The 24,621-nt window shown below is 39.9% G+C and overlaps 1 protein-coding gene across 3 annotated transcripts in view; it reads left to right on the forward strand.

The window, feature by feature from the left end:
* igsf9bb (immunoglobulin superfamily, member 9Bb) overlaps nt 1-24,621 on the forward strand; it is a 277,518-nt gene that overhangs the window by 120,434 nt on the left and 132,463 nt on the right. For all 3 annotated transcript variants that reach the window (XR_013492299.1, XM_033650284.2, XM_033650293.2), the window contains exons 3-4: nt 1,534-1,680; nt 23,460-23,611. Coding sequence is in view for 2 of the 3 variants with exons in the window: in XM_033650284.2 (XP_033506175.1) it covers nt 1,534-1,680; nt 23,460-23,611 (299 nt within the window). In the remaining variant the exon portion in view is untranslated. The remainder of the gene's footprint in view (nt 1-1,533; nt 1,681-23,459; nt 23,612-24,621) is intronic.

Raw genomic sequence — 24,621 nt, forward strand, 5'->3', positions numbered from 1 at the left:
TTGTGGTTTGGGTCATTGATTAACACATATGTTTATGGATGCAGCGAGGCTGATTGGTTCTCATAATGGGCCAGGTAGGGGCAGGCTTAAAAAACCCTGACCCGCACATCACTAGCGTTCAAAAAGTGAGGGCCACCTCTGAAAATAAAGCACCACTATGCTTTCATACAGTAAGGACGGTCAGATAGCACTCTATGTTTATACAGACACACTCATGCATGATGTTTTGTTCATTACCTCTTATGCCTGAATACATCAGATCCAAAAAGGACATCCACTACTGTTTGGATAGATTGTTTATCCTCAGACAAAGAGAAATGGAAGAAGAGTCAAAGGGCAAGTGCACAGTAAGGGATAGTGAAGGATACATGGATACTGTATACAGTACATAAAATGCATATGTCACACTCAGTAAGTAACATGGAGACTTTTCCTCAGTTCTCGGTCAGCCAAGAGAGGAGACCGACTTGGTTAGAAACCGGACAAATATAATCTGATATATAAATAGTCTAACCAGGACACACACACACACTGAAACACACACATGCACGCATGCATTCACGCAATCTCTCTCACACAAACACACACACACACACACACACACACACACAGGCTAGGGAACAAACATCACTTTGACTGTCTACCTTAACTCAATGAGGCAGCTGCCAGTGCAGCTGATATATTTACCTGGTGTGTCATACTGCAGAGGGGATTTAGAAAGGCAAACAAAAATTAGTCAGGAATACCCACAAAGTGGAGAGGATAGGGTAGAGTGGGGGGATTAATGAGGGATATCCAGGCTTTGATATTGCTGATGTTTTGAGCCAGCATGTGCTCCCTGAAAGCCCTTTGTTTAGCCTTTATTGCCAGTCGCCATCTGTTATGATCCAGTTGCCAGATTGCCCGGAGCAACATCATCAATCCCCCTCTCTCAGCTTTTGATCTGTTAAAGTAAAATACAGCTATTCCTGTCTCTGTACTCACCAAGTCAAAATCTGATATCTGTCCTGACGGATTGTGATTCCTGTGTAACCCTGAGGGTCCTCTGTTGTCATGTTGGCCACTTCCCACTCCTCAAAGGAAGTAATGACCTGTCCTTGCCTCAGTGCATCTCCAAAATAGACCGCCACACACATGGAGATGAGGACATCTCAGCCGCACTGAGGCTTAAGTGACAGATTTCACTGCATATATACAACTGCAGTGAGTTTCTTTCTTTGTAGTGTTGCACATTAACAGTGCATCAGTGACTCTGTTTAGAAACAGGTCTGCACTGTGATGTTACCCAGAGACACCTGCACTAACACACTGCATTGTACTCTGTGATTCCTGCATATTTATATCTGAAACATTCAGAGGTTGATTTTCTCTTTAACATTCACCTGGTGTTTCTCTTCTCTCTTCTCTTTATTTGTTCACGTCATACCTGTTCCTTCCTTCCCTTCATTTCCCTCATTAAATTCAATCCACCTATCCTCCCCACCTCTCTCTGTCCCTGTCTGCTGACACCTGATCTCCGTCATTCTCCACCAGGCCGGGCAAGTCTGCACGGCAAGTCCTCCCTACGGATAGAAAATGTGCGTTCAGACGACCAGGGCTGGTATGAGTGTAAGGTGCTGATGCTGGAGCAGCAGTATGACACCTTCCACAATGGCAGCTGGGTGCATCTAACCGTCAACGGTAAGAACCACAAGCATACTTTATTCATACTGTTCGATACAAGCATGAGACTTAGATGATGGAAAGACAGTGGTGGAAAAACAGTTATTTATACTGTACATACTATATAGACTGATGTATTGTCACACAGATATATTGATTATTAGTGTTATTATTATAATTATTAGTGGCTAGTGGCATCAGCAAGAAATGACGGGTGATGGGCCTGGTGTGAGAAATTTGAACTCTTGAAACCATTTTTTAGCATTTTTGCTTATTTTGATGTTATTTCTTGAAGTATTTTCAAATGCTTCTTATCCCTAAAATCTATACAACCAAAGCTAAAAGGTTATAGATGTCAATAAACCATAATAAATGATAAAATGTATCAAAATTATGTCATGAATTTAAATAATACAAAAATCTGAATTCTTTTCATCAAATTTGTAAAAATAAACACACAAAATATATTGATCCAAAAGATTTTTAATGTAGAAACACGATAAACATATTTCCTAACACTCCATAAGTTATTTGAATTTTGCACTTTTTTTGTTTTGTTTTTGAGAAATGCTTATTTTTATGAGCAGAGTGCAAAGTCGTTTTGATAGTTTCATTTGCAGTAGAAATATTTCCCCAGTGCCTATATGGTATTTCATATCCCTAAAATCTGTACAACATAAAAGCTAAAATGTTATGTAAGTCAATAAACCATAACAATTGATAAAAGTATTGAAATTATATCATAACAAAAAGAGTAAAACAGACATTCCTATTGACCTGCTTCTCTGCTCCTCTGGCACCACCACGTTTTCACCATCTTATGGCCACTTGTAGCATAACGGAATGACATCATCGCAAGCTGACAGCATGATGGCGCATAAGACAGAAGTTAACTTTCTGCTGCAAAAAAATGAATGATGTAGGCTAGCTATTACAGTTGTTATTTTAGATTGATTTTAAATGGCTCATGTAAACAAAGTATCGGCAGCCATGACAGGACAATACAGTGGCGTCACTGCGCATTTTCACCATCTTTTGGCCCGCTTATAGGATAACTTAATGATGTCATTACAAGCGGACAACGTGTGGTGCAAAAGACAGAAGTCTTAGCTTTCTGCTGCAACAAAAATGATTGCTCTAGCTCTTATAGTTTTTATTTTAGATTTATTTTAAACAGCATTATGTGAACAACAATTCCCTGCAGCCGCCCGCGGGAGGTCTGCTTTCAGAGAGTTAAAGGCCCTATTCAGTTCAAGACATGAACACAGTCATTGCAAAGACATACACACTTTTGCACACACACAGTTTTGCACATAACTGGGTTTCCATAGGTCAGCCTTTTACAACACCTCATCTTATGCAAAGGACATAAAATAAACGAACATGAGATAACAATGTAGATATGTGGTAATTGTGGTGCATTACTTTCTGAAGGAAAACATATGAATGGTGAATTAGAACAGCCTGGAGATAAACTTAGATAAATTACAGTAATACTTTAAATGAACCAGTTTACAGATGTAAGATATGTAAGTTTTTTGGTTGTTTTGAAGATGGATTTTTTCAAATGGCAATGGCCATGGCATGTCTCAAAAGTACTTGAAAATGATCCAAGGTCATGACATCAAATAACTTGTCCTGTCCAACAGTCCTATCCTGAATGTACTAAGTTTGCAGTGATATAAAACATAGAAACACAGCAAATCCTCACATTTCAATGGCTTGACCCAACATGTTTGGATTTTTTACTACAATAAAATGACCAAAATTATTGAACATAATTCAGCTATAGTCATAACACAAAAATATAAGGCTACATTCTGTGTTTCTGGGCATGTTTGTCAAATTTTCACACACTGTGCATTCCAGTACCCATACTACCATACTATTATTAGTGTGTCAAATGCAGTATACCAAAAATACCAGGATGTTCTATTGCATCCAGTCATATTCTGCAGTATGCTAGCGAGCATGCTTTTCTGGCTATTCTGACCCACGATTTTCTGTACAGCAGAAGATACGTCACATCGATTGAACCACAAACCAATGGCAGCTGATTGACGGCTCATTATCAGCTGACTGACAGCTCACTGACAGCTATCAGAAGTCACAATGACAAATGACAGTGCATTTAAGGAACTGGTGATCAGTCAAATAGTAATAAAAGGGACATTTATTGCTTAAATGAACAAAATAATCATAAAGATTAGCAACAACAAAAGGACATAACGATGAGAATAACAATGACAGAAAAATGCAAAGTAACAGCTGCAGAGCTCTCCAGGTTGTCCTTCGTCTCTAGCAGCTCAGTTAACTGTGTTTTTGTTTTATCTTCATGGTAAGAGATATATAACCAAGAGGGTGAAAGTTCAGGGCGCAATGTTATGAGACTTTAGTATGTCCTGACTGTGTGCACACTCGCGCAACAGTACATAGTTTTTAAAGGGCTTGTGTACCCAAAAATGAAAATTCAGCCATTATCTACTCATGCATATGCTGAGGGAGGCTCAGGGGAAGTTTTATAATCCTCACATCATTTGTGGAGATCCAAGGGGAGAGTGGGTAGCAGCACAACTCACCTAATGGAGGCTTACGGCGCCCCAGATTCAAACGTTCAAAAACACGTAATTGAAACCACAAAATATCTCCATACTGCTCGTCCTTAGTGATCCAAGTGTCCTGAAGCCCCGACATAAAAAGTTGTTTGGAAAAACGCCATTTGAACTCTGTTTTTACCCTCATTGTAGGCTGTAGCTCTAACTGCCTCCCTGTACACTGTGCTTACGTGTGTTGCTTGCGCGAGACTGTGAGACATTGGCACCGCGTTCATGTGTGTTCACGTGCTTCAGGACACTTGGATCAGTACGGACGAGCAGTATGGAGATATTTTGTGGTTTCAGTTATGTGTTTTTGGACGTTTGAATCTGGGGCGCTGCCAGCCTCCATTAGGTGGAGTTGTGTTGCTACCCCCTCTCCCCTGGGATCTCCGCAAGTGATGTGAGGACTCTAAAACTTCACCAGAGCCTCCCTCGGCATATGGGTGAGTAGAAAATGGCTGGATTTTCATTTTTGGGTGCACTATCCCTTTAAGGGCAGCTGTTGTACCTATTAAAAGTAAAAAGAAAAAGTATGTGATTGGGAGAGCACCCATACTCTGGGTATAGACATTGTCCAGGAACCGTACAGTCAAAGGTTAAGTCCCCATAGAAAGAGGTCCAAAGTATCCTTGACATTGATTACTGCTCATTGTGTGTGGTGTCTCACTGGCTTGATGGTTGCTGTGTCATATCAGGATTGTCAGAGTTGTCTTTGAGCAAAAAACAGTGAGGCCTCCTACATGCCCTGTCACTGGTACTGTCTCTGGAGACAAGCACCAGACAGACACCTGAGTGTAAAATAAGTAACCCACACAAGTTAAAACACCCATGGGACTGTCTCACAGAAACTACTGTGTGAATATTCTCGCCTTCACTTGGTAGCTCAAGCATTCATCGAGACACTTAATCAGACAGCATATGATGATGCTAGTTGCTGTGGTAACAGACACACCAGATACGGTCCTGTACACCCCCCAACCCTCTCGTGGTCACGGCACATTAGCTCAATTTCATCAGTGTTGCTCTGGTTCTGTTTGACTTCCCTTTGCCTCTTTTCTCTCTCACAGAGATGTTTAAAGGCCTCAGGCTTCCTGCTCTGCCTCTTTTCTCTTCATATCTATCACTCAGCTGTTGTCCTTTAGTGTCATGCTGCTCTATGCACTTTCATCAGTTGTGGTAGTCAGACAGTCAGTGGTGTTGTACAAACCACAGCTGACTTGGTGCTAGGTCTACCAAAAATATTGAGGTTATCTTTGGTCAGAAATGTGCCAAAAATAGGCCCACGATATGACACTGCATCACAGTACACAGGTCATGATACAATATTATTGCGATAATAAATGTATCACGATATGCTGAGTATTGCGATAAAATATATTGCGATACATTGCATTTTTTTCTTACCAACACTGTCATAAAACCTGACAGAAATGCTGCATACATCTGACAAACTGAACTGTTGGCAGATTTAGCGCCAGATTAAGCAAGCTTCTGCGAGGCCAGATTAAGTGCGTGAGTGAAGCACTTTACATGCAGTTAACCTGCAAACTGAATGGCAACTCATCATGTTAGAAGTATTGTCTGTTACAACATCTATCCCCCATTCTTGTGCTGCAAGAGGTCTGCAATGTTTGCGCCGGTATGACTTTAATGTACTGCTCTAGTTTGGAGAACGTGAGACAGCAGTCGCCAGTTCTCTGTGAGATAATGTGCCGTTACAGTCGCTTATGAATCCACTGACCTTGAAGTCCAGGCATCTAAAGTTAATGCCACCTTCCTGCTGTACTCAGATTCTTCAACTTTATGCTCCACTTCTCTGTAGAAAGAACATCTTGGTGAAAGAACGTCAGGACGGAGTCACATACCTGGGTTCTAGTATGTTTAGCATGTAACAACAGCCTTTGTTTTCAGCAATACACACAGATCTTTGCGCATGAAGTAGATGATGGACTGTTTTATTTTCTGAGCTCTCTCAGGGTTGGATGTTAATTTTATCAAGCCAAGTGTGTCAAGTCTTGGTTATTTTTTTGGCAAAGCAGGTTTTGCATCAGTATGGCTGGTGGCTAACGCTATCTTTTGATGGTGGAGTGTGAGGTGAGCCCTTATGTTCGTAGTATTTCCAGAGTATTTTATTCTCATATGACACTACTTGCAAATAGCATGTGCCATATCCAAGGTCTTCTTTCTGTCTGTGTTGAAAAATCCAAAATAAGACATTTGATTTAAACGCCAACGGCGCATTTCTGATGTCTTTCTGCGGTGACTCCATCTTTGTTTTGATGAACTTCCTGCCAAATGCTGCCCACCAAGACCTCTGCTGACCTCACCAGGAAAGAAAAAACATAAGCACTATCTAGTGGACCAAAAAAGCAATTGATTTTATTATTCTAGTTCCAAAAGTTGTATTAAAATGTGTATTTGTGAAAGTTAATAATGTAAAAAATAAAAGATACTTGGCATCTATTGATACAATATCGCCATGCAAAATATCACAGTACTATGCTGTATCGATTTTTTCTCTCACCCCTAGCCAGAAAGGGGATGATTTTATGTGAACTCTGACTCTGACTGATAAACTCTTCTCATTTTATTCCCATCAATCATTTAAAATTATAGACAATGTATTTAATAATGAAGCAGTGGGTGTGCTTCTCAGTCTTGTCTACCATTTTATACAGTGTCATACTCTGTTGTAACGGCTCAGTTTTGTGTCTTTTGCACTTTTTCAGGTGGTTGCTTGTAAAGTTGGAGATCCTGAAATGTTACCTCCTTCACTGACTCACATTTATTGTGGAAAAGGCATCTGCTGAATGCTCAGTCTTAGCTAAAAAAAAACAGTCCATCACCATGGCCTAATGTTCAATGTCCCCAGTTACATTTCAATTGGCTGTTCAGTACTGTCAGTCAATAAGTGGTCCCTCTGACTGACAGAAAGCACCCAGCATGTGCACCTAAATTCATAGTCTCCTCACCTCCAAGACATCCTGATTGGCCACTTCAAATCTCTGATGGGGGATATTGGCAGAGCTCATCTTTTCAATGTAGCGAGGTTTAGGTAAGATCCATATAACCTCTATAAACAGATCTCTGCATACGAGTGCAGAATCTTGAGGCAGCTGGACAAAACTTTGATATCGGAAACATTCTGGTATTAACCTATCACATTTAAGCAGGCTTAAGTCGCATGCAGGTAAAAGAGACCGCATTGGCCAAAATGCATCTCCAACATGCTAGCTTTATTAGCTTTTTATTACATTTGTCTGCATTCATATGCAGACATCAGTTTGCAGAGATTAGCAAACAATGATCAGTTTATAGAAAGACAGGTCTTGGCCCGGATATCCGCCAGCTACACCGAAACCCCCAAAATATTGTTGCCCCCAGAGGCTAAATTGACGTCAGACTGATAGCTGATGGATTCAGAGATTACTCAATGCCTAAAATGTGATAATATCAGTTTGTATAGTGTGTATATTTGTATTTTCAAATTACAAATGACTTATATTTTGATTAAATGTATTTTCTCATAACAGTATTTTGTATTTTATTTTGATACATTTGATTAGCAAGTGTTTGTAATTTGGAACAAGATAGTTTTTCATGTATTTGTAACCATCTCTAACTGCAAGCTTATATTGTGAGTCCAGTTTTGAAACATGATCCTGCTACAAGGCTTTACAAATTTGATTGACTGTACATCTTACTGTAATCAGTATGTTCTCCCGAGGGCTTTTGTTGAATAAGAAATGTGTTTAAGTGAGGAGATAGTCATGAAATTAAAGACACTCTTTACTGTATTTGTGGCTAAGTGTTTCCAGTTTTTCACTAAGAAGAGAAAGACAAAGCTAGATGCCAGTGAAGGTGTAGAAAATAGCCAGTGTGGGTGGGAAGTCAATACGAGTCAAAATTGACAGTATACCAGTAAAACTGAATGTTAGCCTGGTTAAAAAATACTACCTATAACATGTTACTGTTCATCGATCAGCCAAAACATTAAAACCACTGACAGGTGAAGTGAATAACTGATCATCTTATTACAATTGAATGTTGAGCTGGGGATCCTTAGGTCCTGACGTTCATGTGAAGGCTACTTGACACGGATCCCCAAATCCCAATCTGATTGAGCATCTGTGGGCTGTGATGGTACATCACCTCGTAACCCACAGGACTCATAGGCCCTGGTGCCAGACACCACAGGAGACCCCCAGAGGTCCTGTGTCCATGCCTCGACAGGTCAGAGCCAAGTCCGATTCACGGTGGGGTCCCAGACCTTTCAAGGTATGGACACAGGACTTCTAGGGTACTGACATGTCCTATGGATACTTGATCAGATTGGGATCTGGGAAATTTAAAGGCCAGATCAATGTCTCGACCTCTTTGTCATGTTCCTTGGGCCATTCCTAAACAGTTTCTACAGTGTCGTATAGTGCATTGTCCTGCTGGGGGACAACTGCCGTCAGGGAGTGCTGTTGCCATAGAGGGTTGTACTTGGTCTGTAACGATGTTTGGGTGGGTAGAGTATGTCAGTTAGCATCCACATGAATTCCAGGACCAAAGGTTTCCCAGCAGAACAACTGCATTATAACGTGATAATCAGTATTAATCACTTAGCCTCTCTGTGGTTTTAATGTTTTAGCTGATTTGTGCACTGTGGAACTGGCCACTGGAAAAGATGGTTGCACCCTGTTACTTTCTAAACACAGGCAGACAAAGACTCATCGTTACTGATAGGTGCACTGAATATTTTCATGTATGCAGGTAGCCAATGGGAGTTGGTGATGAGTAAATGAATAAATGTGCACCATATGATACATGCCAAAAAGATTTCACAGAATTTATTTCTCCTTCATCATCAAATTTTAAGCATCTCCGTCATGATGGAAGTTTACATGGGGGGCAGGAGATGGCATGATAGTGCCCTGTATGACAGCAGCTGCTTTGAGTAATGTAGCAATGTCCTGATTCACTCAAAAGCAAGGCAGTGATGCTGAAGCTAGGGATGATTGCTCTGTGAAATGCTCAGTGAAATAAAGGTCCTTTGATGGGGAGACATACAGCAGTGACGCAGAGGCAGGGTCAGGGGGACCGGGGCTCTGGGGAGTCCCCGCCGCTTTGCTGTTTGCTAATGTCATCTACATGAAGCTCCACAGTAAGAAATGCTCACCTCTGCTTGGCTGGAGAGAAGAAGGGGCTCAGGCAGGATGTCCAGTCTTTGATGGCAGCAGTGTTCTGCACTGTGGCAGATGTATGTACTGTGTGTACGAATCCACCCATCTGTGGCTATATAACTCTTGGTGGAGTCATCAAAGCATAGTGCATAAAAGACACTGACTCTAGTGCAAATCTTGTATGTGCTAGAGCCAGCGTCTAAATATTTTTGTCTGGTCCATTACCAATATCAAACTAGCAATTAAGGTTTACAATTAAAGGTCCAGTGTTTAAGATTTAGGGGGATCTATTGGCAGAAATGGAAATAATTATTCATAGCTATTTTTTCATTAGTGTATCATCGCCTGGAATTAAGAATCGTGATTTTATCACCTTAAAATGAGCTGTTTATATCTACATATGGAGCAGGTCCTTGTCCATGGAGTTCACCATGTTGCCTTTACAGTAGCCCAAAACGGAGGTCGTGGATGGGTCCGACAACCACCGACTTTCAATCTGGATGCAGGTGTTCGAACCCCGTAAGATTGTAGAGCCAGATCCTGTTCTTTTTTCCTAAACCCAACCATGTGTTTGTTGGCAAAATGTAACCACATGCATTTGTTGATGAAGGAAAAAAAAAAAATCAATTCTCTGTGTAGTACCGCCCTAGTGCATTTATTTTGAAAGACACTGTATGTAAACTGTACATTTCCTGTGAAAATGGAAATGTATTTTGAAAATGAAACATGTAACAGGCTGAAGTTGACATGGCTTCCCAGAACGGAAGGAATCCCTTAAGGTGCGAAATCCAGGTAAACACATTTTATTAAGTGCCTTACTTACAGCAAAGTGCAAGAGCAATGTTTGAGAGCAATGGTACGAGTTGTTTGAAATGTCCTGTTTATGTCCTATTTAACTTTGCGATTTACATAAAGAAGGAACAGGAAAACGGTGAGGGCACAGCTGAAAATATAAACTGAGCTAGTATAGCTCGCGGGCTAGCAATAGCAGTTGTAAATTATACAGTGTCTTGTCACACATTATTGTAATTAACCTCTGTAGTCTAGCCTTGCTTCCTTTCTTCTCTGCTGCTTGTCACTGCTGTGTTTCATAAACAAGAATTGAAGTATCAGTATTTCCCTGAAGGAGCAGTTAAATGAATCCCCTCTCTCAAACTGGCTGGGCATTGGAACGCATCGTGATTTCACATGTAAGATGGGCGGTGGGAGAAATAATCAATTCATAGATGCATCACCAACTGGACATGGACATTTTAGCATTGATTCACAAATTTCAATAATCAATCATCTAAATGTTTATTAATAACATGATGTTGACAGAACAAAAGAGGCGGAACTCAACCACGAGAGCAGTGCACCCCGACGGTTGTTTGTAACTTTGAATTTGTAACTTATCTTGAGAAAAGGCAGTGGTTGCAAGCTTGTTTTAATTCAATGTCTCCACCAGCTTGAAGTTGCCCTATCGCACAGGCCCTATCTAGATCAGTCAAACGTGGCATGCCGATTCTTGGAGCAGACACCAGTTGACCACCGTAGCAGGACCCATGCTCACAGGTGCTGACGATTGGCACCTGATTGTCAGCACCTGGGGGTACCAGAAGCTCAAAACAAGAGTCAATAGCAACAGCAAAAAAAAAAAAAAAAAAAAAAGCTGTTTGGCATGGGCAGAGAAGATTTTGCAAATTTTTCATGGGTGCAACCCACATACACATCTCTGCTGCTCATCCCACAAATGCATGTTCCTTACAAATGTGGCACCATTTAAAAGAAAAATAAACGGGCTTTCCAGCGGTATACGATTTATTGCCAAGAAGCATTGTTTTTAATAGGAACTAGCTATTAATTACTGTCAAATAGCTAAAATAAATAATAATAATAAAAAGGTGCAGCAAGCATTTTTTTTTTTTTTTTCACTAGTGGCATTCAGTTTAAAAAAAAAAAAAAGGCAGTCGGTGCGCCTTTCTGTTTGATTTGGGCCTTACAGTAGATGTTGCAGGTGTATTAATGGAAACACACTGAACATAATAAGGCACAGTACAGCATCACCTGGATGTGCCGATCATCGGCTCCCTTCTATAATGTGGTCTATAATGACATGACATGACAACAACCTCCAGGGGATATGTTTTTTCTGGTGGCGCTCTGGTGGAAGTGGAGCTGTGTGGAACAGTGTGGATGAATGGAAAATGAAAACAATAAACAGTTTATTTTAGGTGGTAACACGTTATGTGACATTGCAAAAGTAATAATATTACCCGAATTCCAGTTGGTAATGCATTATATTACTTTGTTACTGCTAAAATGTAGTATATGACTGTAACACATTACTGTTGTAACACATTACCCCCAACACTGATCATGACCAAATATATATTTGTATCACTACAGCTCTTTTAATAATAAGTATTTGAGGTCCTAAGAAATGTGATAAGCTTTTACCCATAAGTTTGTGAGTAGGAGTAAAAATGAAAAGTAATTCTTATTTTTATCTTTTAAGTCCAAAATTTTACTTTTAACTGGTTGATATATGCGGGCCCAGGGTGTCAGTGCTGGACTGAGTACATGCAATTTTTTTGACCATAGAATGGAGAATGAATGGTCAAGCGAGCCTTAAGAGCTCCATCGTCTGTGAAGCCTGTATATGCTGAGCTGAAAGTAATGATAAATAAAATATTTTTGGGTTAATTTTATGGGGGTTGATGTGATCTATGAGATGTCATCCCATGTAGATGAATCCACCTAAGCTTTACATCCTCACATACAAATTTTTGTCAATACAGTCAATAATGCAGTGCTGGCGGGCTGTAGATATTACTGTACGCAGTCACAGAGAACCAGTTGGTTCTTAAAGCATTGGTGTTCATCCTTCAGTGGTAAAGCTGTACTACCTGTGACTCCCATCATATTTTTGAATACCTACCTTCCATCACCTGGGCATTAATTGTATGTGTGTGCTTAATTCTTTACTACATGTACCAGCATCATGTTTAAGTGTGGCTAATATTTTTAGGAGTCACAGTGACAGAATCTTTAAGGTTCAGGCCCTGCTACATATCCATGCTGCATGAAGCTTCAGCAGTGTTGCTATTTATAGACCCCCATTTGCAATCCACCTCTCCCTATCATTGTCAAACATCAGTGGTTTTCAGTGATTACTCTCAGCACTTTAGCTCTCAGCCTTGTTGGCATTGAAGAAGTAAGCGATGCATATAGATTCCGGGTGAGATGCATATAGATTGTGGGTGAGAGTGCTACATCGCGCTGATGCTTTCCCTCTACAAATTGACACAGATGCTTCATTCCTGTGAACTTATACCACCCTCAAACTCCTTCCAGACAGTGTGTGAGTGGAAAGCAGGATGAGCAGGAAGAGAGGATATTTGTAAGAATGATGTAATTATTTTGCACGCTGTTTGCTTGAATGAAAGAAATACCAGGCCATTTATTGTGTGGAATGAGGTTTTAACTCCTATTCTTCTGTTTTTTGTATGCAAGTTATTGCTGTTGTTAGACATACATGCAGTGTTACCCATTAAGCGGTTTATAAAACAGATATATGGATTTATGGATGGATGAAGAGGATCACTGTGACTTCACACAGTCCTGTGGGCAGCATCCCAGTTTCTGGCTTCTTGGGGCATTTCTCTCTCCTCTTTTTGCCTTCTAAAATGATTTAGACTCCCACTGTTTTCCTCGCTCTCCCTCACAGATCAGGCCCCAATCCAGCATGAGGTGATGCCAAAGAAGCAAGGTTCATATCTCCCAGGGTTAGTCTTCAACTGCTCCCCCTAAAATAGCTTCAGCACATCCTCCCGCTTGCCATCCCTGTATTCTGCAGCAGAACTCTGCAGTGCTTGCATGCTGCACAACAGCCTCTTTCTCTGTCGTTCCTCTCTGTTGGTGTCTTTCTTTCCCATTCTTTCCCCCTCTTTACCCACCTCCTCCCCCTTTTCTCTCTTGTGAGCTGTTAGGCACATGCAAACACACACATACAAAAACTTCGAGCACAGGTTGAGGTCATTGAGTAAATGGGGATAAAAATGTCATTGTGCCCCCTCCATGTCATGGTCTAAAAACGGATTTAGATTTGACCACTGGGCACTGCTTATCCCATACACTGTTGGATTAACAAGTAGAATGGAGTATCCAAACCCCCAAGACAAAATGCTGCGTGAAGAGAATGATCAAAATCTAAAAAGTTAATAGATCTGTTTTTCTAAACATAAGAGGATTTTACATTCAGCCTTCACTAGAACTTATTTCAGAGTACAATGAACCCAGTTACATATTACAGAATCATATTTTGCCCTGTAGTCATTATGATGCATTGTGTTGACCTCACTTGCACTTGTTTTTTAGTTGGGTGGCCTGTTTTGAGTGACTGTGGTGATATGGAAATAGAGGTACAATATGGTATCGTATCAGTCTGGTAAAACATACATGTTCCAGGAGCAGTGCCTCAGCCTCTGCTCTCTATGAGAACTAAATATGATGTTGAAATAGTGAGAATATCAATATGCCACTTATATCTACAGTGACATTAATAATAATGCACTGTTCATACATATATATCTTTGAAAAGTAGTGCACCAAAATTCATCTAAAACCTATGGAATCATGCTGCAATTACGTGACCAATGCGCTGATGGGAGTAAAGAAGTAAGTAGTTTAAAGGGCAAAAGTCTGTGGAGGCAGGTTTGGGTGGTGAATGGGTCAAACAAAGACAAGAATTTCTTCCAACCATGATTCTTTTCCTAAACCCAACCTACATAACTTCACTTGCCTAAACCTAATCTCAATACTTTAAGGGTGCTTTCATACCTGCCGTGTTTCGGTTCAATCAAACTTTGCCCCCTAAGTGTGTTTGGGCAGGTGTGAACACAGCAATCGCACTTGGGTGTGCACCAAAACAACCGGACCAGAGTTTGTCTGTAACCAGACCGAGACCACCACTTCAAGGAGGTCTTGGTCCGGTTACAGACAAACTCTAATGTGGTTCGTTTGTGGTGAGAACGTGTTCCGGATTATCAATGTGTGCCTCCTCCTGTACTGCCTTAATATGCGCATTCGGCACATCCAATGCATGCGCCTCATTTTCAAACTGTATGGTTTGCCTAAAATGAACAATGCAAGCAATGTAGTACACGATGAAGTGCTAAAATCAACCCTCGTAGTTGTCCCCCCAGTGTGAGAAGACAGAAAGTGTTGCATTTATCTTGCAAGTCTACACTTATTCGACATTTTGTTCACTTCCTGGGTTTTTCCTGCATGGAAATTCTGACCAGTCAAGAGCAGCTTTCTCGCACGAGGGATTTGATCTGGCCCGCTTGTAAATGCTGCTGTGAGAACAAGAACCCACTCTAGGCAATTATGCAACTTTGTAACAAAATCAGTGCCTGATTTGGATCAAAGCAAGCGAACTCTAGGTCTGAAAGCACCGTAAGTAAAGTATGTTACCTTAACTGTTTAACTTACTGTTAACTACTTATTACACTATGCTTTACATTAGATACGTAACATGACAATGCCGAACCCATGATTCTTTTGCTAAACCTATCCTACAAAACTTCACATTCCTACCCCTTATTTACATAACTTAAATTTAAATATGTAATGTGAGGATGCCCAAACATGATTCTTTTCCTGAACCTAACCTACATAGCTTTACGTTAAGTACGTAATGTGAGGGTACCATACAGTGATTTTTTTTCTTTACGCTAAGTATGTAAGGTGATGACACCCAACGATGATTCTTCTCCGAAATGTAACCAACATAACCTTATGTTTAGTGCATAACGTGAGGACGCCCAACCATGATTCATTTCCTAAACTTTACTTAGCCTATATAACTTAACGTTAAGTACGAAACGTGAGGACGCCCAAACATGATTCTTTTCCTAAATCTAACCTATGTTACTTTACCTTAAGTATGTAATGTGATGATGCTCAACCATAACTTTACATTAAGAATGAGGATGCCCTGGGGCGTCGGTGGCTTATTGGTAGAGCAGGCACCCCATGTACAAGGCTGTTGCCGCAGCGGCCCGGGCTCGACTCCAGCCTGTGGCCCCTTGCTGCATGTCTCTCCCTCTCTCTCTCCCCCTTTCACACTTCACTATCCTATCAATTAAAGGCAAAAAAATGCCCTAAAAAATATATATATTAAAAATGTGTGCCCAAATGTGATTATTTTCCTAAACCTAAACTTAATGAATTCACTTGCTCAAACCTAATCTTTGTTACTTCAAGTTAAGAAAGTTACATTAAGTTTGTAACATTACGTTAACTACATGCTATGCTACACTTTACATTAAGTACGTAACATCACAATGTAACTTCACATGCCTAACCTAACCTACAGTATGCAATTTTATGTTTAATACGTAATGTAACAACACCATTCACGGGGCACTAATTTGTTAGTTGTCATATGAACCATTGTATGAGGATATAGTGGCCAAAATAAGATGTCGGGAGGATCTGCTTATAATGAGACTTGGGCCATTTTTATGCCATGCCACGTCATGAACACAAGTTTTTACTGTGTCCTTACAGTAGGAAATAGCTTCACCAAACTGAACCTTGGTGGTCTTGCTTGGTAGAATTGCAGACAGCAACTAACCTGTGATGATGTTCTACCTTAAACCAAAGTCGTCTCTTGGACTAAACCAGGGTTTTTTAAAGTCTGACACGGTGTGTAGAGAAAACTGAGACAACAGTGGCCCCCCAACGCCTCCCAGTTACCCTGCCACCCACCTTGTCCCACTATTTGCAATCATGCTCTTAGTTTTGAAACTTCAGTTGGAGGCTTTGGGAGATGCAAAAAGCAGGTAGAATATTGTCATGGAGTCAGTGAGTGAACAACTTGAGCACTGTTTTTTTTTTTTTAGCTTTTATTTGTTTACATTTTGGCAAAGTGGCACCATTGAAAGTATGCCACATTAGCTATCACCAATTCCTGTTTGTAATGTACCCATGGATATACAGACTGGACCATTAACACTGGATTAGTTTAATACTAAAGGATGATGATTCTCAGGCAAGTTCTGCAGTTATGAGGAGCAAATTTATTTGTTTTTGATACTTTGATAGCAGCGCTATCCCAAAAACCTTGTCTATACACTAAGAATGGACATATTCTATGGATCAGTTTTGAATATTGCAGGGAGGATAGATGCACTACAAGCAGAAACAGACACAGTGAGCTGTGAGATGAAGTGCTACATGATAGGCTCTTACTATTGGTTGTTCAGTCCAACACAGCTCCAACAGCTCAACAATGCCTTTTACCTTGCCATGTTGTGCTGTGGAAAAACACTCCATGCCAGAAAGGCTTGAATGGTGGTTGGTCACAGCTCAGCTCAGTGTGAATATTCTCAGCCTGATTGAAAAATGACCAAAGGTAATGTTAACATCCATCGAACAATGGATGACTGAACAGTAACAACCCTAAGCTTGAAGAAATAGAGGGACCTCACAATGTCAAGGTCTTCTTTCTTTTTTGATAATCTTCTAAATCTATTATTTTTTTTGCAGTTTATGGGACATTTCTCTCAAGTTGCTCATTGCCTTTCTTCCCATATTTTTTATGAAGCAATCGCACCAATGTGATCAGGGTTCAAGGATTTAAAAACTTGCAAAAGGTGTCTGAAAACAGCACAAGAAAAGTGATGTCGTTCCATGTTTCAAATGGTTAAACAGCATCATCTTTGATTCACTGAGTCTGTAGATGCACATACGCCACTGCTCAGAACAGGTCCATGTATCCTGACCCCATGGTAGTAATCACTACCATAGCAGATTCATGAATCAAATCTCATTACCTGCAGATTTTGCATGACAGGATGTAGTTAACAATGACTTATGAGCACAGTCAACCTGCACACAGTACGGTATACATTCATACAACATGACCAGTGTTGAGCAAGTTACTCTCAAATTGTCATATATTACATATTACTTGTTACCTTCATTTGAAAGTAATAAGTTACTTCACAATTTTACTCTCTGTGTAGAGTAATAAGTTACTTATTACACTACTTTTGCATTACTTTGACCAAAATGAGCTCAGAGGAACTAATGTTGATTTTAAATGGATGAGGGTCATGTTGTTTCACAGCAGGTAATGAAAGCACAGAAGCTCCACTTTATTACCGTTCATTTCAAATCCACTCCTGCGCAGGTCTGACCCATTCATGCACTCACATACAGTGGTTACCACTTTGTATTACAGTTCCCTGCTTATATTAATAATACCGTGATGATATAGAACCTTTTAAAATAAATGTATATCCTTGGACACAGGGAGGGTCAGGCAGAGGATCAAAGTCTGATAATTATGAGATATTGACAAATATTTGTGGACCTATGATATGAAACACGATAAACAAATATTGAGGTTTGCACAACAAACAGAATGTATATGAGTCAGTTACTATGATGAGCTCAAATTGAAACGCCAGAGCTGGAAGACCCACCCGCCAATTCCGGGTGTGCCAGTGAGCAACAGCAGCACTGGAGAGATAGTTATGCATAACTCTGCAGTTGTAGGGCATGTGAATGAAAACACAAGGAAAAATAAGACAAGGAAAAATGAGCCTGAGGCCAGCTCATTATCCCCGCTCCTTTCTAGTAGCCTTAGGTCCTGATCACACAGAAAGGGTTTTAGCAGCTGGAGGCACCTTTTTGTGATTGTTTTTAGTGAGATTGAAGCTTTTTTGCTTGCAGTTTATTTCAGGTAGTAACACATTACTTGACATTGTAAATGTAATACCATTACCCAAAATATTGTTGGTAACATGTTATATTACATTGTTACTGCTAAAACATAAGATATTATTGTAGCGCGTTACCCCTAACGCTGTACATGAGACACTACAATTTGACTATATTTTGCATTATTTTCAATAGTTTTCCTGGGCGCCATTAGTTTACATTTATGATTTTCAAGTCTCAATCTTAAGTGTCAAATACCGACAAGTTGGGTTGGTGATTGGGCTGAACCACTACCCCAAAGCATCATTTTTTGATTACCTGCTAATGACACTCAACAAGCAACTGTCTTTCTCCAGAACTACGTATAACACTTATAAATGTACACTAGAATTAAACATGCAGAGACTTAGGATTTGGAAATGGAATGGAAACAGTATTCCATCACACAGTTTAAACAATTTGTTGCAAGTTGTGACTGTACATACCTCAAGTAAACCTCCAGTATCTGAAACTTGGGAGTCACTCACCAAAACAGCAGAGAAAAAGGAAATTTTCACAACTTCATTTTTGCCCACTATTTGTCATTTCAATGTGATTAAATAACAGTATAGCCTCTGAATGTAGCGCTTAAGCTGGCTATCCATTACTGGGACTCAAATTGCCCTTGAATGCACCACAGAGGGGAGTTATATTAATAGTTCCTGCTCACTACTGCAGTTCACATGACAAAAATGTAACTTTGGTAAATGGTAAAGGTGAATGCTCTGAAATATTGTTTAGTGTATGAAGTTTGTAGTTAATGCACTAAAAAGTCATCCGTAACCAAGTTAAGGAAATGATAAACAGTTTAAACTATCATCTAATCATCATATTACAATAAAAAGTTGTTCCAGAAGATATCTGCCATATTCCTACATGGTAATATAGATACGAATACATATCAATATATCTCAGCTCAGCTCTACTGTCCCATGGAGCCTTTCTTTTTCAAAAATAAGAGATATTGATGTTTTCAAACACATCAGTCTTTTGCTCCATCCTTCAGATAATCCAAAAATAAGATGGAAATTCCTGCATTTGCTGTTTTCTTATTTTTCTTTGAAATATTAAAAGAATGTACAAAGATACACGTCTCTAAGAAGTTGCATGATTGAATTGCTTTTATTATCACCATTGATTGGCAAAGCGTGTGGTGTGAAATTAGCACTATGGCCCGGTTTATGGTTGCAGATGGAGTGACATGTTAGCAATTGAGAGGCTACAGGATTACATGTGTAAGCAGATCAGCTTCAGTCCTAAGGTGATTAGATTGAGAATATCAAAACAGGAATTATGACTGAACAAAATCTGCATGGAATCACTGACACTGATATCGACATGTGTGTGCATCGATGGGGTTGGTTTAGGTTAGTGGAGGTGGGGTGGTTAGAAAACACAGCTTAAGTATATTTGGTAAGACGTGCCAACTGTCTTGTATGATCATCCCTCCTCATAATCTAGAAGGCTTTTGAGCTAAAGAGGATTTTGAAAAATGGTTTTACAAAATGAAGCAGGCCTGGCATGTTACTGCTAAAGAAGCATGCTGGATTGAAGTGTGAAAGCCCTGACAGGCAAGGTGAAAAACATTTTCTTTGTTGCTGTTTATCTTGTTCAGTTGAGTTTGTCATTAGATCAATCTCTCAACCTCTTACTATACTGTGTGTATTTAATTTATGCAATAAAGGTCTCATTGTAGTTGCAGACATTTGGAATACAAATTCAGACAAAAAAATCAACTCTAAATTCAGGGAACTCATGTCCTTGAAGAAGGACAAGAACAAATGTTCCTGTTTATTAAAGAAAACGCTGTTTCTGCTGCAGAAAATGTCAGACCTGCCGCTCCCTGTGTGACAGGTTTTTTCCAGACAGATGTAGATTCAAACATTAAAGCTTTCATGAACTGCTTGTGAGTGTGTGTTTTGCATATAAATGCACAAGCATGCTCTGTTGGTGTTTGTGCACTCACAGCACCAGGGGTAAAAGTCAGTCATGTTTATTCCTCAGTTTTGTGACAAGTATTCCATTGCTACCTGGCTTCTATAGTCTTATTTTTTTGTGCTGGTTCATATCTAAAATTGTCAATCCTGAGACATGTGCACCTACCCAGATAGCAGAGGCAAAGCCAGGTAAAGATTTACACACATTACTGAGTGGTCTCTTGCTAACATTTTGATTGGGCAGTCTCCTTCTATTATGTACTCTTGGCTTCCACAGGAGGCCTGAGAAGATTCCTTCACAGCGTTATGACATCTTAACCCAGTTTAAATCTAAAGAGTCTTCTTCAAGTGACAAACTTTTGGGTTTGCCATGGGGACATTGGAAACACATAGTTAGAAAGATGTTAGATAACATACTAAAAAAAAAGATGGAACTGTTGATAGGAGCACCGTTCTCTGCAATTTATGCAGTTAAGAATTTTCGCACCATTGGAGTACTTCAAGTCTGAAATATCACAGTAGCAGTGAACCCTGAGGTCTGAGCCAGCACAGCCTCTGATGCTAACACCAGCATCCAGCCTCATCAAGCCAAACTCGACCAGACATTCCGACGCAAACTGAGTAAAGGCCCATTTATGCTCAACGTTAAATACGGTTCTGGATACGGACGGAGCCTTCTGTCCGTGCTCCGCGTTCATTTCGTCCGTATTTCTGCACGTTTCCATAAAGCTTACGGATACGGGCCAAACGGAGCAGTACCACTGGGAACCGTGGGGGCAGTGTTGCTGACTCTACCCGATACGTAGCTCTAGTGAGACACAAAGAAGAAATAACAATTCAATTTCTCTCATCGGCAGTACTAGAGAAAAGAATTCTCTGTCCTCCAGTCACGACGTATTTAACGGCCTCACCGACCACCGCCTCCTACAACGCTGCCTCTGTTTTTGTCTTTTATGCAAGAGGTAAATTATCAATATCTCCTCCACAGTCGCCATGTTTGTTTTTGAGTTTGTTGTTGTCATAAACTTTTGACGCTGGGCTGCCTCCTGGTGGATATATTGGTTAACATCCATGCCAACGTAAAGGGCACATGGAAGTATGTGGGCAGTGACGGTAACATCGTTTGAAACGGACGTATACATTTTCGTACATAAAGGGAGCATAAATGAGCCTTAAGTCTACCTGTGATCGACTAACTAACTCCCTTGCAAAATGGATTGCACTGGACTGCAGACCAGTTTCAATGGTGGAGGACAGGGGAACAGTTGTGTCCAAAATCTGGCAGATTTACGACACATCTGCCAAAATTAATTTGAACTAAAAAAATTGAAATGCAAAATTTGATATATGTGATTAGTTTAGATTAATTGATCACAGAGCATGTAATTAATTAGATTGATTTTTTTTTAATCGCTGGACAGCCCTACACGTTAAAAATCAATGTATTTCTTACACAGTTTGGCATGTTGGTGCAGACGGTTCGTGCACCACCGTGAACTTAATGATCCACAGAGGTCTCTTCCTTTTCAAAACAAACAAACCAGGTGATTTAAACCACTAAAAACACTGAATTAAGTAGCTTCATGTAACAAACCAGTGAAACTCTGACGCTGCTCGTTGCAGGTGGACTTCTAACTACCATGGGCAACGCAAAAAAGCAAATGTCCCTTTCTAGAGCCAGTGTTTAGTTTGTCTGGTCTGGGCTCCTGTAGAAACATAGTCATGCAACCTGGCAATCTTTATAAAAAGTAGATGAAAACAGTTTCTTCTAAGGTAAGGAAAACACAACAATTCTTATTTGCAGGTGATTATACAATAAAGATAACATAGTTATTATATTCCATCTCTGTCAAAATATCCCCCTAAATCGTACACACTGGACCTGTCAGGAATTTATAGAAAATGACAGGCAAACAGTGAAATAAATCATATCCCTGAGTCCCATTATATAGTGTGAAATGCCAGAGTCTGTAAAATAACAATACACATATGTGCTAAAAAAAAAAAAAAGATTTTTCCATAAATACTAGCATATTGAAAGAGGATGTTGCGATGTTGCAATCACAACAATGAATGCAAATTTAGCCACCCCCTGTAAATTCTGTCAGACCTCGCATATCAGGCTGCAACAATCCCAAAAACAGTCCATAATAATCCTGTAGGGGCTGTTTTCTGACACAGTAAGGTCATTAGCTGCCACCATTATGATTTAAAACCTGTTCCTGGCCCCTCTCTGCAGAGACACATCAACACTTGATTAAGAGGAGATAAATACATTATGCATTCTGGAGACAAGGCATGAAAATGATGTAATAAAAACCTGATGATGGAACTCTCTTCAGCCTAAAGGAGGCTGTGTTTTTTTCCCCCACATTGCCATGTGAGTTCATCAAGAACCAAACTTATGACAGCTAACCAGTCTCCTTCACAGTCTCCTGGCAACCATCACATTATGTTACATATATTTATACAGCAAGATTTAGCTACCAGTGCACTTTTGTCTACATCTATGGAATTTTGCCCAGTGCTTATAAAGCACTGCTCACTCACTGTGCAGTATGGTTGCAGTGTGGGCAATCAATGCTTAACAATAAACAAGAGAGTTCAAGAAAGTACCTGACAGTTTTGAACTTTAAACAAAGCTGAGCCAGCAGAGCAGTTGTACAATTTACAATATTTGCCCACCACTGAAAACCAAAGAATTTACTTATTAAATACGGCCTTTCGTGATGTTCTCATATTTTCCCCACCCAAAAATGTGTCTTACACAGTCATGTAGTAGCCATGGTATTGCACAGCATCTGGACTGTTTGTGTTTGCTTGCCACAAAGTGTACTAAAGCAGTCTTCCTCATGTTTTGGTTGAAGCTCTTCCTTTTTGTTGTGGGTCACATCTGCACACTCTTTGGACAATATACTGAGTCAAATCTGATTCATACACAGAGCAACACACAAGAACTGATTGAGCCAATTGTGTATTGGTTTCATGTTTACAGCAAGTATACTATATTATCATATACTGAGTGAGATACATTGAGGGAATATTCTGTATGGGCTCAGTGACTGTTGGGTTAGCTGAGATCTGCAATGACTGTTCAAACCTTACTGCCAAAAATGTGTACTCCAAAGGAATCTGTGTAGTCAGAAGTACACTGTTTTAGTAAAAGTTGTTCTTGTCTGATGAATGTGATTGGTTGCTGCTAAGAGTATGCAACAGTTTATATTGGATCAAAAGAGCAAGTCTACAGAAAGTCTGTAACTTTGTTCTTTGTTCTACCTGTGTCTGAATTTTACATGTCCTTTTTTATTCTTTTTCTCCAAACCTATCATCTGACTCCTCAGCCCCCCCCACGTTCACGGATACGCCACCTCAGTATGTAGAGGCCAAGGAGGGGGGTAGCATCACTTTGACCTGCACGGCCTTCGGAAACCCCAAACCCTCGGTTAGCTGGCTTCGGGAAGGCAGCCTCATGGTCAGCAGTGCCAAGTATAAGGTACATAACTATATGATGTCTTTATGAATTATCTGAATATTGACTAGTTGTTCCCTCTGACAGTAGTGCTGTGTGTAAAGAGGCAGCCTCTTCATTTATTTCAATGAGACTACTGCATGGGCAAAGCAAGGCAAAAAGAGGCAGGGGTCATCTGCCTAAAAGTTGAACCTACCTATGTCATCTTTAGTTTCAACCCAATGCATCGTCATCTGGTAAAGGTGCTGCATTGCTCAATGAAATATATGAAAGCACAAATGAATGGTTTCATTTTACTGTGTATGTCATGATCATAGTGATAACTTTGCAGAGATGTAAAATCCTGCTTCATACCCTTATAAACCATTGTTTGGTGGTTTGGTATCTAATGACCTCAAATTGGACTTTTAGTAGGATTCCATCCTCTCACCATGTGTTCATCACTAATTAGGGCTGGGCGATGTAGCTTAAAATAATATTGTGATATTTTTAGGCTTTACTGCGATACACAATATATTTAACACAACATTTTCAAATCTCCTCTAAGGTACTGTAGACTAGTAAAACTAAACAAAAAGAAAGAAATTATTAAATGACCTACAAAGTTGTATGAAGTACTGTTACAATGAAGTTAAATGGAATACTGTTTTAATTAAGATAAATCAAGGACTGTTATATGAATGTTGAATAAGAACTGTTGAAATAAATCAAGTGGAACCAGTTGTTGTTAGTAGTTAGCACAAAGTTTAATTGTTGCTGCGGTGCTGTTAAATGTGAGAAATAATTCACTGTTCACTGCTGGAAACACACTAACAGCTCTCCACTTCATATATTAATAGCATTTGCAAGTTGCACAGGTGCTCCATGGTTGTAAAATGTGACTAAATACTCTTGGTCTGGAGCCCTTTAGGTACAAAGACACACGGCTCCTCTGCTCACACTATTGTTAATCTCATTAAGTTCATCTGTTAGTGCAGTGCTGTTATGCATGATGATTTATTCATAGTAGGCTGGAAACAAACTAACAGCTCTCC

The sequence above is a fragment of the Epinephelus lanceolatus genome, chromosome 11 (genome assembly GCF_041903045.1).
Source record: "Epinephelus lanceolatus isolate andai-2023 chromosome 11, ASM4190304v1, whole genome shotgun sequence".
Taxonomy (NCBI): Eukaryota; Metazoa; Chordata; class Actinopteri; order Perciformes; family Serranidae; genus Epinephelus; species Epinephelus lanceolatus.